The sequence below is a fragment of the Erpetoichthys calabaricus genome, chromosome 12 (assembly GCF_900747795.2).
Source record: "Erpetoichthys calabaricus chromosome 12, fErpCal1.3, whole genome shotgun sequence".
In the NCBI taxonomy this organism is placed as follows: Eukaryota; Metazoa; Chordata; class Cladistia; order Polypteriformes; family Polypteridae; genus Erpetoichthys; species Erpetoichthys calabaricus.
This window is the reverse complement of record NC_041405.2, coordinates 144501381-144515613: the sequence shown is the minus strand read 5'-3', so window position 1 is coordinate 144515613 and position 14233 is coordinate 144501381. Positions and strand designations below refer to the sequence as shown.

The following is a 14233-nucleotide window of genomic DNA, read 5'->3' as shown; positions in this document are numbered from 1 at the left end:
CTAATGTAACACTAAATTACATTGCTTTGCCTAAATTACAAATAAAGACACACAAATATTTATCAAGTTATATGCAAAATCTTTCATCACAACATCTGATCAAGAGGTAATGTAGTTATTTACGGGTACTATAATTATTGCATGCATCATATTTTGGTATGCTTCACATTTATCTTAGAAACAATATGAAGAGACAACTAAAAAGAGAGCATTTCAGGTGGTGGTTGACTGATGTCATGTTCTTTCATGTACCTAGTAAGACTTGACAGTTGTCACATACACAGCCTTCCATAAAAGGATTAGAGCTGAACTTAAGAGACACTGAGAAGAACAATGTAGTAGAATACAGCTTTTATTTGGGTGTGTAAGCTAATAAACCAATCAGAGTAAATGTCAGGTGGCATGCAAGCATTAGGATCAATAAGAGTAAATGGCGTGAAATTTAGTTATCAGAAAGTACGAGTCTCTGTCTTTGGTTTGCGATCATTCTTTTGACATCTCTGCTCAGGGTACTACTTTAACAGGGTGCTCCCCTTTTCATGAAGAAAAATTAAAAACACATGAACAAGCTTCTTCCTTGTCTGATTTCCGACTCATAGAGGACCTAGTTGAGGACAACTTTCTCTAATATATTTCTAATTTATTTTGTCCACAAAGATGAATCTATCTTGTTGTCAAAAATGCTGTTTTGATACTTTTATCAATGAATTATACAACACACATTAAGCTACTGTACAAAGAGTCAGTAAAAGGAAAATTACCCCTCTGGCTATTATTAAAAAAAGAAAACCAGGAGAAAAAGTAAACACACAGGCACACAGTTGGCCTGGGCCTCTTCACCATTTAAAGTGCCATTTATTAACAGTAAGATAAAAAAAAAATACTTTTGCATTAACACAATGTTGGGTACAAACAATATTCTTTTAACCGTTATCTGCAATCAAAGCACAGCAAAACCATAAAAAAGACCCACATTTAAAAAAAAAACAACAAAAAAAAAAACAACCCCACTAGAAAGTGTCATGGAAAAAGAAATTTAAAACCCTAAAAACTGTCACGGTGTCGCCAGATTTTGAGCAGCACATAGCATATCCTTAAACAATACAAAGAATCAACCACCAGCTTTTCATTTATTTATTTATTATTTTCAACTTTTTTTTTTTTATCAACACTTTAAATTATACATTCAGTACACAATTACCTAGTGCCCCCTCCCGCCCCTTTCATATAAATAAAAGAACCGACATAACTCTGAAAGCAACTTCATGATTTCATGATCTGATAAAGCAGCCAAATACAAAATAATAATAATAATAATAATAAAAAAAACCCCTAACCCCTCCCACCACAAAAACCAAACACAAGGCAAGAGGGCCTACAGTAGCCTCGCTTTGCCGAAGCCACTTTTTTGTTGCTCCAAAGGCCAGACTGAGGGGTGTGGGAAAGCTGACCACTGTACTGATGTACTACATTTTGGATGGTTATGCTTTCTCCTTTCTAAATTCTGTGGTTGAAGTGTGGCTACAGACTTTGACACGATGACTGCCAAAACAACCCTCCCCTCTCCAGTCACATGACAGGGCGAAAATGCATGTTAAAATGATCCACTGTCTATCTTCCCCAGCTGTATGCTGGTCTTTAGACTTGTCCTAAACAAGGTAAAGTCCACCCTATGAAAAGAAACAGGAAGCATCTCTACAATTACCCAAGGATCATGTGATCACATATAGATGATGGTCAGCATTTTTTTTGGGGGGGGGGAGAGAGTAGGCCTTGCCTTAATTAAAGCAACTGGAACTCAGATAGATGGTGGCATCACAAACCCCTCAACATAAAATTCCTTATTATTCTTTTAATGATTGTGACTCTTGCAATATAGAGCCTTGAGGGATGTCAGCAGCACATACTAGGGCAATGGCTAGTAAAGCAAAATGTAAGAAGGGTCAAGTTTTGTCTCTTGATCACAGCAAAATGATATTTCCTACTTCTACAAAAGGAAATTAGAGGGCTGCCATGCTCTGCAGGAAAGTTTTTGTTTCTATACTGCTGGACCACTGAAACATGGCCCTGCTCTTAAAGGCAGATGATGCGTAACAGCCACCCATAAGCCTAGAAACCCTGCACAGACTTGGCAATCAGAAATCTGCCCATGAGTAACCATGATTTGCCTGCATGCCTGCTTTCAAACTAGATTATCCATGGGCTATGAGTTGTCATGATTTCTCCGTAGCTTAGGTGATGGGGATGCTGGTGGTACTCCACAGAGAGGGGTATGTGGTAGTACCCAGTTTAGCCAGTTCCCCAAAATAGAGCAAAATGAGAGGAAGAAAAATAGCAGTGGGCAAGACTTAGCCATCATGCAGAAAGTGGTTATATCAGGCTGTGGCCCTATAGCATTTGCTGCCCAAGGGAGGCAGATGGAGGGTTGGGGGCTAGATTTGGATAAGAGCTTTACGATGAGTGATTGAGCCTGGAAACAAGACAGGCAGAGACGAACCAACAAGGCAGACAAAGGAGCCGTTCAGGGAGGTGGCATCTGGTTATCTAGACAGCAGAGCGAGTTGGGGTGCTGGGTTGGTTTAGACCCATTGTCTTGCACAGCCAGCCCGCAAAATCCACCTCCTCCACCTCAGAACGTTTGATGAACGCATGTGCCTGCAAAAAGAGCAAAACCAGGTTAGGCTAAGTCCTCTCACACTTGGATGTGCTCAGGGTAGTCCCCGAGGCCAGCCCTCCTAATAAAGTCTGCTGACATGCAAGTTTTGTGATAAAAGTCACAGATATTGACCACAAATATTTCCAAACTCACCATCAGCATCTTCAGGTCTGCTCTGTCTGTAGGATTTTTCATGAGGCTGAAAAAGAGCAGACAAGTGAAAGAGTAATCAGCATGCTGAATTACCAGCACTGAGGACCTGAGTTACAGCTAAAGCATTCTCACCATTTCGTAACAAACTCCTGAAATTCAGGTGTGAACACACCGCTAGGAAGCTTGGGAGGAGGCTTTAAAAAAAAAAGTGAAAGTTAGCACAGAACTAATAAAATACGGCTAAAACTCCTCACACTCTCTCAAGCCACTAACCTCATTTACAATGTAATCCAGGAGTTCAAAGATGGCCATTGCTGGCCTGCTATCAATACCATGTCCTAGAGGAACAATCAGAAGATATGTTATGTTTAACTTCTAGTTACCAGATACTATTTACAATGTAGTGAAAAAGTACGTGCCTCTTTCCTGATTTCCTTTATTTTTGCTTATTCTTATGTTATTTTTCTTATTTTTATGTTTCTCATCTCCAAACAAATTTAGTATAATACAAAAGACAATCTGAATAAACACAATGGAGAGTTTTAAATTGATCATGTGATTTAATGAAGGAAAAAAAGTTCACAAACAGCTGTATCAACCATGAAAAAAGTAATTGCCCCTGTAAACTTAATGCAGGTGGAATCCTGTTATAACTAAACTCACGGGACCATAAAAATATTTGGTTATAACGGAAATGTCAGTATAACAAATATGGGGAAAATACATACATAATTGTGACCGGGGTCGGCTGCGATTTGCCATCTCTAACGGCGGTGGCACAAGGTAAACCGTAAACAGTAAACCTAGGACAAAGTAATTTGTTGTCCTCCGCAGAATCAGTCTTGCTGCTTGACGTGCTTGTAACACAATGTTTAGAGCATTCAACACCGGGCTTCGATCTGCTCTTGCTCACACTCTCCTGATCTCTCTCTCACTCTCTCTCTCCGCATCTCCCACAGTGATGATTCCGAGCCGCTGGTGTTCTTCTAATCTGAAGGTGGGAGCTAAAGCAGGATGCTTGCTTGTGTCGCGGCTCCTAACAGCTCCTATTTTGAATGAAGTGTTGAGACTGTATCTGCCTTCTGTATACAGTAATAAAATGCCTATATTTTCCTTAGAAACCTGGACTCACCTTTCTGTGTCTTCTGCAAATCTGTAACCCAAACTTGCACAATACCTGTATAAAAAAGCAGCGCTTCTTAAATGGCAAAAAACCCAGAAATGCAGGTGCGAAAATAAAGAATGAAAATGACACATTGGATGAAACTTTAATAGAAATACATGTATGAACACAGAATGAAAACGAGAAGTTAAAGGTAACTTTTTTTAATAGAAATACAAACGCACCTCTATTTTTTTTGTTGTTCAGCTCCCAACGCAGATCTTTAACTTTGTCTTCTATATATATTTTTTTTGATGCTTTAAAACTATTGACAGTATTGAAGGCGAGATTCAGAATGCTTTCACCACATCATTTTTCTTTATTCCAGAATCACCTTTTCCTGGACTGTTAATTTTTTTAGGCTAAATTGACATGATTTAGTTCATCTCAAAAAATGAGATGATGTTTTGTTCATCTCAAAAAAAAAAAAAAAAAAAGGAGAACTTCGGTGAAAAAGTATCCACACACTACACAACTACCCATGTGGATGCCAAGTATGCATTCGGCTATGTGTATGATGTTGCACCTATATTCTCTCCAAGACCGGAAAATTTGGAGCTGTTTCTTTGTGACAGGTTGTTGCAGGGTTCCCGAGAGTAGGCTTGGAAAGTGTAGGTGCAGCCTTAAGTATTTTTTTTTGCATCGCATTATTATTGTCGGTGGCAATTTTTGGACCAAGACACGTTTGTTATACTGAAATGTACATTTTGTTAAAACAAAGCTTGTTTAACATGATGTTCTATGAACGTTGCAGGGCTCCTGAGATTAAGCGTGGAAAGTGCAGGTGCAGCATGAAGTATTTTTTGCATTGCATTTTTATTTTCTGTGGCAATTTTTGTCCCCCAAAAAATTTGTTATACTGGAGTTTATATTTTGTCAAAATTAAATTTGTTTAACATGATGTTGTATGAATGTTTGTCCGAGCTAGGGATGGGAATCGAAAACCGGTTCTTGTTGAGAACCGGTTCCCACTGTTTCAATTCCTTGGAATTGTTTGCCATTTTTGCAAACGATTCCCCTATCGATTCCAGTCGCCTCGAATGACGTCACCACGTTGCGTAGCGTCATTTACCCAGCAGGAAACATGGGGCGCCTAAGCGGCACAAATGCTCAAAAGTTTGGTTAAACTTCACGAGAAAGGATGACAACAGGGCAACTTGCAATACTTGCAAAGTAGACATTTCATCAAAGGGAGGAAACACTACGAATATGCAAAAGCATTTGCTCACAAAACACGTGATAACCTTAAATGAATGTCGTGTTTTTGATCCGCTCCGGACTAGTGAATCTCAACCCAGCAGCAGCGGTAACGTTTGCACGTCCTCTCCCGTTAATACGGCAGGTAACTAATCAACTAACATTGCATATTATGTTAGCGCGATTTGCCTTACTGCAAAACCTGCTATTACTGTGCATTGCATTTAGATGACCATGACGAGAGAGACAGACAGAGTCTGGCTGTCTCAGATGCTGGCAGTTCTCGCTGCAGTCTACCGGTAGCTTCTCCTTTCACAGAGGCGGGGAAAAGTAAAATGACACAGGCCAGGATAGACGAATGTCACTGAGCAGTGACTAAGTTTGTGGTAAAAGGCTTGCACCCATTTGCCACAGTAGATGCCCCCGATTTTCGGGGTGTGTTTAATTGTAGGCTAAGTCAGGGAATGTCAAAGTTGCATGTTCTCCTCTTACCAGATGTTTCATCCGTTTCCATTTCTGAGCTGAAACATGTGTTGAAGGCAGCCGTCACTGCAGATGGATGGACAAGTTTTAGTCAAGATCATTACCTCACAGTAACGCTGCATTATGTCAGGAATGGCCAGGCTCAAGAAAAAGTCCTCAAAACCAAACCAGTGTACCAGGCACAGACAGGGACAGCTGTAGCGGAGGAGATTGATGAAATCTTGGAGGAGTATGGTATCAAAGACAAGGTTGTGGCAGCCACTGTTGATAGTGCGGCCAACATAGATGTAGCTGTCAAAATAGTTGATGGTTGCAGAATTGCACAGTTCCATTGGACTTGAGTTGATTGTATTTGTTGCTGGCTGATGTAGTTTTATTTTTGAGTGCTCAGCTCATATATACTTTTAAAAAGGAGAGTGTAAATGTTACTGGACATTCTTGTGTAATTGCCACAGAATAATTTATGTTATACTTTGTTATTGCTACAGAAGAATATTTATTTTATTATTATTTTACATTTACACATTTTTTTCTGGGGACCCCGTGGCACCCCATCGAGGAGCCATAGACTGTGGATCTCTTAAGATCTCACTGTTGGGTTTGTAAGGTTATCTTGTTCAAAGATAAGATATAAAACAAAGTTCTAAGCTAAGAGACCTGTGTGTTCTCCTTTTTTAAAAATAAGAATCGATAGGAGAATCGATAAAGAATCGAATTGTTAAACAGAATCAAAAATGGAATCGGAATCGTGAAAATCTTATCAATTCCCATCCCTAGTCCGAGCCCACAAAAAGTTCATGTTATACTGACAATTTCGTTACTTCGGTGTTCACTATAAAGGGGTTTCACTTGTACTTGGTTGTGCCACATTTAGTAGTAACAGCTGCAATCAAACGCTTCTGGTAACAGGAGATCAATCTTTAGCATCGCTGTGAATAAATTTTGGCCCCATAAAATCATACATTTCTGTACCAAATTTGTTTGGCAATCAGAAACAATTAAATGCTATGAATAAGCAAAAATAGAAGAAATTAATAAGGGCAATGTAGCAATTCCAACTGGATTCAGCAGCTTCACTTACCACTCACTGGTCTCCCTGGAGGTCTGGGTCGAGGTGAAGTGCTATGCATCTCGCCCTCTGCACCATCAACTACAGGCCGACCAAAAATACTTTCTAGCTCCTTGGCATCAGGAGGAGGGATTGGGTAGCGACCAATGGCAAGTTCCACCAATGACAAGCCCATACTCCAGACATCAGACTGAACGGAATAGTGGGTGCCCTGCAAGCGCTCTGGCTACATAGGAGAGAGAGTAAGAAAACAAGACAAATAAGATTGGATGGAATGAACTTTGAAAATTCCATCACCAGTTTAACTTCCATCCTTAAACAAAAATCTGTTATGCCAAGCTCACTATCTTAGAATACTGTTGGGCATTTACACATGAGCAAACATGAACTCCGCAGCCTGAGCTCAAATAACACTGCCAGTTTTTGCAATCAAACCCACTGTATCAAATATTTTAAGTACGCTGAACACTATGCTAAAATAATCATCGCTTTAAAATAATTATGATGGTGTACAGTCTTCCTACGTTGTGTGAAGTACTGCAGAAAACTTGTGATAGATGATGACACTGATGGTGACAGGTGACATGACTTAAGTGTTTAAAATTATGAAAGGAATTAGTACAGCGGATCTAGACAGTTACTTTAAAATGAGCTCAACAAGAACATGGGGACACAGTTGGAAACTTGTAAAGAGTAAATTTCTTATAAGCATTAAGAATTTTTTTCTTTATACAGAGAACCAAAGACACTTGGAATAAGCTACCAAGTAGCATGGTAGACAGTAGGACTTTAGGGACTTTTATTTTTTTAGAATAATTAAATGGATAGGATTGGATAGCTTTGTAAGGCTGAATGGCCTGTTCTCAACTAGATTGTTGTAATGTTCACTGTGGCTCATGGCCTGTCTCTATTGACTTGTACCCCAAAACATAACAGCAGATGTCTGTATTAGACTCACCTATTCATTCAGCATTCTTCAGCAGTCCTTGTCCCACTGATACATAGTCCTACTCCACTGTAATACTCAACTAGTACTTATATACTCTTAGTACTTACATTTACACTAACCTGATCTCCACCTACATTAAGCAAATGTTATGGCATTGCAACTGCACTGCTGTTTGCTCTGTAAACTCACTCTTTCCATGTTTATCACTTAATTTATTTACAGTGACCACAGGGACTTGACCAAAGTTAAAGACAAAAGATACACACACAAAAAAAAAGAATTTAAAAAAATATTTATTTCTATGCATTTGTTGAGAACAATATGGTAAAATGTTTTTACTGTAAATATTGGGACTCTAATACAAATAGGAAGTGAAAATGTTAGGTTTGAATACACAATGGGCAGTTGGAAATATCAAGAGTACACCTTATAAGAACGATTTAGGAGTTATAGTGGACTCTAAGCTATCGACTTCACAAGCGTGTTCAGAAGTCATTAAGAAAGCAAACAGAATGTTAGGTTATATAGCACGATGTGTAGAGTACAAGTCCAACGAGGTTGTGCTCTAGTTTTATAACACACTGGTGAGGCCTCATCTGGAGTCCTGTGTGCAGTTTTGGTCTCCAGGCTACAAAAAGGACATAGCAGCACTAGAAAAGGTTCAGAGAAGAGCAATTAGACCGATTCCAGGGCTACAGGGGATGAGTTATGAGGAAAGATTAAAAGAGCTGAGCCTTTACAGTTTAAGCAATTGAAGATTAAGAGGTGACCTGACTGAAGTGTTTAAAATTATGAAGGGAATTAGTCCAGTGGATCGAGACTGTGACTTTAAAATGAGTTCATCAAGAACATGGGGACACAGTTGGAAACTGGTTAAGGGTAAATTTCACACATTCAGAAGTTTTTCTTTACACAAAGAATGACAGACACTTGGAATAAGCTACCAAGTAGTGTGGTAGACAGTAAGACTTTGGGGTCTTTCAAAACTCGACTTGATGTTTTTTAGAAAAAATAAGTGGATAGGACTGGCTAGCTTTGTTGGGCTGAATGGCCTATTCTCGTCTAGATTGTTCAAATGTTCCAATAATAGCAGTATTTTTCACTCCTACGAAGCATACCACATCTAATACCTACCCTTACCTGATGCACACTCATGGATTCATCCTCTTTTAAATTTTCTTCCTAATTGTTTTGGTGTGGGCTCAGGTCATACTGTGTATAAATACACATTAATCAAGCTATATAATTAGAATCTTAAAAAGTCAAAAATGTATTTATTTCCTTCTCCTCCTCCTCCATTGAATGACTATATCAAATTACCATAGGCCCAAGACACTTACCGACATGTAGGAGCGGGTTCCCACAAAGGAATTGGCCATGGAGTCAATAAGCTGGCCACTCACTCCAAAGTCACATAACTTGATTTCCCCGCGAGAGTTCACCAGGATGTTAGATGGTTTAACATCTGTGTAAAACAAATAAATAAATAAAATCTGATAAATTCATATGAAGGTTAAATTGCATTTTCAACTAACAAACTGTCAACATCTTTGATATTACACATCAGTCTTCCCTAGTCATAAGTTCTATAGTCAATAGTGAAAGCACAACTGCCTTCAATGTATTCATCTGTAAAATACATTTTATGTCACAACTTCAAGGAGGTATTCAAAATACGCAGTTAATGAGGGTTTATTAAATACAGAACAGTTAAATAAGTTAGTACATTTATGTGCAGTACGATGGACACTTAAAAATATCCAAAACAGTAGGATATGTATTGATCAGTACAACTGATTGAGCACAAAATTTGTAAATTCATGTAAGAATTTATAAAACACCTTTTTTCCAGGTGCTCCCTGCATGGAGTTTGCCCTTTATCCCTGTGTACATTAGTTTCCTCCCACAGTCAAGACATGAATGTTAGGTGAACTTGCATTGCGGTGTACATGTTCATCCTGTGATGGACTGTTGCCTTGTCCAGGTGCTGTTCCTGCCCTGCGCCTGATGATTTATGAGATAGGTTCTAGCTGCCCTATGACCCTGCCCTGGATAAGCATGTTATATAAACAGATAGAAGGACGGATACTTGACAGGGCCAGCACAGATAGGCATGTTACCCTCTCATTTCAAATATGAGTTTTATATTTTGTTTTTATTTTTTATATTAATGCCTTAAAAACTGTATTCTGAGTCCAGTTCCTGACTTGACCGAAGAATAATTATGTGTACTGAATTAATGCTAGTGTGACTTAAATTTTTAAATCGCTTTAAAATATGTTCAAACACAGAACATCTGCACTGTTGGTTGTGATGTGGAGCATAGTTGCATTATTAACATTAAAACACTCGTGGATAAAAGACTTTGGGACTTGTAACAAGTCTGAATATCGTTTGACTAAAATGATCCTCCGTTAAAATAGTTTAACACATCTCTCTGCAAAAACGCTACTGTGTTGATTGCTTGCGTGGCTATTTGTTTAGCAGCTAGTTCTGCAATTTAATGTGTAATATCAAGTTCTGGAAACTGCTGCCTGCTGAATACTGACTGAAGTCAAACAAATTTAAACAAGGTACAATGCTTGAGACCCTGAATGCAACTGTAAATAAGGCAGCACAAACGAGTTCCATTCCAAGAGCACATTCACAAGTCCACTTTGTTTGCAAGTTTAGCAAACTTAGCCTAAGCACCCAAATAACACAATACAACTCCCAACCCTCAACTCCTATAGAAAACATGTACACATACGGCCATTTGAACATAAAGAAATGCTTTTAAAAGTTAATACTTGCATTTTGTTAGATTTATTGTGTATTTTAACAATAAACAGCAAAAGTTAATTTTTGTTTCCTTTATTTTCCATCAACTGGTATCTCTGTTTATGCTATCAGGTAGCCAGCGTTTGCAGAACTTATCGACCTCTCCTCAACCCCTATAAAAAACATATTTGTACTGTACAGTACTCAAGAAAGTGCTTTAAAAAGTTAATTTGTATTCTTTTCTTATAGATTTCTAGTGCATTTTAAGAACAAACAACTGTAAGTTATTTTTTTTTATTCCCACTGCTTTCCATCTGCTGATCTCAGTACAGTAGACTTGCTGACCGCTAGCTAATGAGTCTACGTGATTATCTTCAAGTCCATTTCTGGCTGCCACACACAAAGTAAGCAATCGGATAGCATCGTCACTCCACACCTACAGTACAGCCTATCACTTAATATTGATGCCCAGTAAGTGTTCTCGGTGACGATTCATGGAATGCTTTGAAGCAGCTGCTAACTCCTGTTTGAGTGAATCAAAATAAAGCTCTCACTAAGCCTGCGGTACTCCTGATGGGATTCTCATATCTGAAGATCATAAATTAGAGTCGATTAGGACAAGGCGAAGAGAATAAGCTGTTCATGAGATTCGACCGAAGGTCCCTATTTCGCCTGCACTCAACCACACTACTTGGTTTTGTACTGCATGTTAATGTAGGTCTCTGAGTGAAGAATTACCCTTAATTAGTTTCTAACTGTGTCCACATGTTCTTGTTGAACACACTAAATTCCAGGCATCTAGGGCTTGAAATAAAGTGTGTTAACTCAATGTAAACAGAGATACAGCCAAAAGCACAACCACTTGTAGAAGTTGCACGCATGTGATTGAGAATGTAAACAGTAATAGTGTGGGTTCTGTGCTCCTCCTAGTGACAGACACGAGACCTAACTTACACGCTGCTGCAAAATTTGATGTTACACTACAATTCAAAATTTTTCACTCATTTAAATTATTTTTAATTCGAAATGCATGTTCACATCTTTGAAATTTCATAACTTGAAGGTTCATATGTAAGGGATTTACTGTACTGAAAATAAAGCAGCTTAATTCTCTATGCATTACTTTTATGATCTTTGAATATTGATACTTCGTCATATCAGTTTTGGTTGGATTTAATTTGATTTGGTTAAGCACATACAAATGAGCATTAGTTCAGACATACAATACAGGAAAACCAGTGATAATTCTTTACATTCACATAACGCTTTTCTCACTACTCAAAATTATTTCCTAACATGCCCAAGCAATTAATTTAACACATAAAAAAAAGATTGATCACATTTTTTTGGAGGTTCTACTTCAGTAACTATTTGTAAAGGTTGGGGATTTAATTTTTTTGTTACTATGGTTGATTTCTGGAATATTCTGTGCAATCTGTGTGGTGTTTGAATAGTTTACTCATGCTTACATGAATGTGAACTACTGTTTACAATCAAAATCCAGGTCAAATGGCAGCTCTAAACTGATTCAATTGTAGCACCCCAGTGATCGAATTGTGCTCCATCACAGACAGGATCCCATCTTATTTTTGTTATTGCTCAATTGGGCTTCAATTTGTGATCCCTTGTAAGTAGGCAAGTGTGTATAGGCAATGGAAGTAAGGATAAACAGTTGTCTTCAGTACACAATTACACACTTCTATTAAGAATTACAAGATGTCAATTGGAACAGACTGTTCCCCTATGCATCCATTACCACCCCAATCAATACAAGCGTAGGGTTAAGGGAAAGTGGAACCCAAGATAGCACCATAAACATACTAAGCAGAAACTAAGCCAGGACATCAGAGGAAATACTAACTACTAAATACCTGGCCAATTTAGAAGTGCCCATTGAACTAGCACACATCTTTCGGATGTGGGAGGTAAACCTGAATACCTAGAGAAAAAAATTCATGCAGAAAAGGGAGAGACTACCAAACTCCATACAAGCACTGAAAGGAGTGAGATCTGGGCTGATTCTTCTTCTACTGAACCACTCCTCATTTAATAAGTTACATTCACACTGCTGTTATTTTACATGGCTGATGGCTTTATCTAATGTGATTTAAATGATAAGGATATTTTACAACTATTTATAAATACATTTCTACAACTGGAGCACAGCCAGGTAAGTGACTTGCTCAGGATCGCAGAGTCAGTCACAGGCAAAAATTTAAAAGCCACGACTGCTGTTTCAAGCTGAGTCCCTTGGCCTCTTACACCAAACTGCCATGTTATTGCTGGCTAAGTACACTTATTACTAGAATATATTCATCTTACAAAGAAGCTGTAACTAAGAAAACATCAATATTTCATTAGAGTTCTGGCAAACAAAGGCAGAGGGGCTGATACAGGGTGATACACTCTGTCTCTCAATATACGCAATATACCTCCACCCTGAAGACAGCTACGAGAAGCAACAAATTAAAACAAGTTAGAAAATGTATGCATTGCTTAACATTCAGGTGTGTTCAGGGACTTAGTTAACTGATATGGAAATCGGAGTGTTTCACATGTTTTTAGTTACCTCATTTAAGAGTCAGTTATTACTTTTTTATTTATTATATATTTTTGTAACAATAAGTCACATTAAAAAACAACGGCAGTAATAGAATATAATTACATGTTCTAGTAGACTGCATTAAATATATACTTTTCAACAGTACTCTACAATGTCATGTAGTTAAAAATGTAGCATAAACAGGCTTGTGGTAGCTCAACAGCTTTTATACACAGCAGATTCTAATTCAAGTGATATAAAAATGGCATCAATTGATATGCGTTTGTGGTGGAAGGTCTATGACTAACTAAACTTCAATTTTTTTAAAAACAACATCTTTGAAAAAAATGCCCAATACAGTGGTTCCCAATAATTACCAAAAGAAAAATGAATATGAAGACAAAATAGCCAACACCGTCATAAAATCACTACTAATATTACCCTATGAAAAGAGAAAATGAAACCAAAATAAGCTTGTCATTTAGCTATTAATATTAGTTAAAACCCAGCCATTATTTAAAATTATATAACTAACTTTAAATTTGCAAATGAACCAATTTACTGCAAATTGGATGACCACATTTGACAATTACCTTAGAGATTTTGATTCCAGTCTGAATATACACAGAAGAAAGAATGACTCTTTAGGTATGGATAAGCTGTAACCCATGCTTAGTCTGTTGTACTTTATACAGGTGGACCCTTGACTTACGAACTTAATTCGTTCGCGAGGGCTGGTTGTAACTCAAGTTGGTTGTAAGTCAAGACTATTTTTCCCATAAGAAATAATGGAAATACCCATAATGTGTTCTGAACCTCCCACTGCAACACTTACTTAACCTTTTCATAATAAAAAAGGGTTGTATAATGTGCATAATTTACCAAAACACCAATAATTTTTCTAATGTACTAACCAAAAAGTTATAAAAAGTGCCTAGCCTACCAGAAGTAGGCTAGATTAAGCTAGGAGCATGGCGGTGCGCATGGTTGCAGTGGCTCAGGGCTCTCCTTTTCAGTGCACTTTTTTGTTGTTTTTGTACTTTTTTTTCTTGCTTCTTTGTGCACGATCGGTTCGGCGAACATCCGCTACACCCGTCAGAACCTTATAGACATCAGTGTCCAGAGCCAGACATCTGTTTCGAGTGTTTTTCATCACACACACAACATCCCAGACAACATAGTGAGACCAGCGGGCTCTCCGTGGATTGTTGTCGGGTCTAGGAGACGACGCAGACGGAGGAGGGAAAGGAAGCAGAAGCGGG

The 14233-nt window shown here is 38.2% G+C and overlaps 1 protein-coding gene across 1 annotated transcript in view; it reads right to left on the bottom strand.

Annotated features, from left to right (window-relative positions):
- Positions 1-827: 827 nt before the first annotated feature.
- Positions 828-14233, bottom strand: part of map2k2a (mitogen-activated protein kinase kinase 2a) — a 43928-nt gene continuing 30522 nt past the window's right edge. The window contains exons 6-11 of the mRNA XM_028816449.2: positions 9010-9134; positions 6733-6946; positions 3083-3147; positions 2942-3003; positions 2810-2855; positions 828-2655 (exon numbers count right to left, since the gene is read on the bottom strand). Coding sequence (XP_028672282.1) covers positions 2545-2655; positions 2810-2855; positions 2942-3003; positions 3083-3147; positions 6733-6946; positions 9010-9134 — 623 coding nt within the window. The 3' untranslated portion in view covers positions 828-2544. The remainder of the gene's footprint in view (positions 2656-2809; positions 2856-2941; positions 3004-3082; positions 3148-6732; positions 6947-9009; positions 9135-14233) is intronic.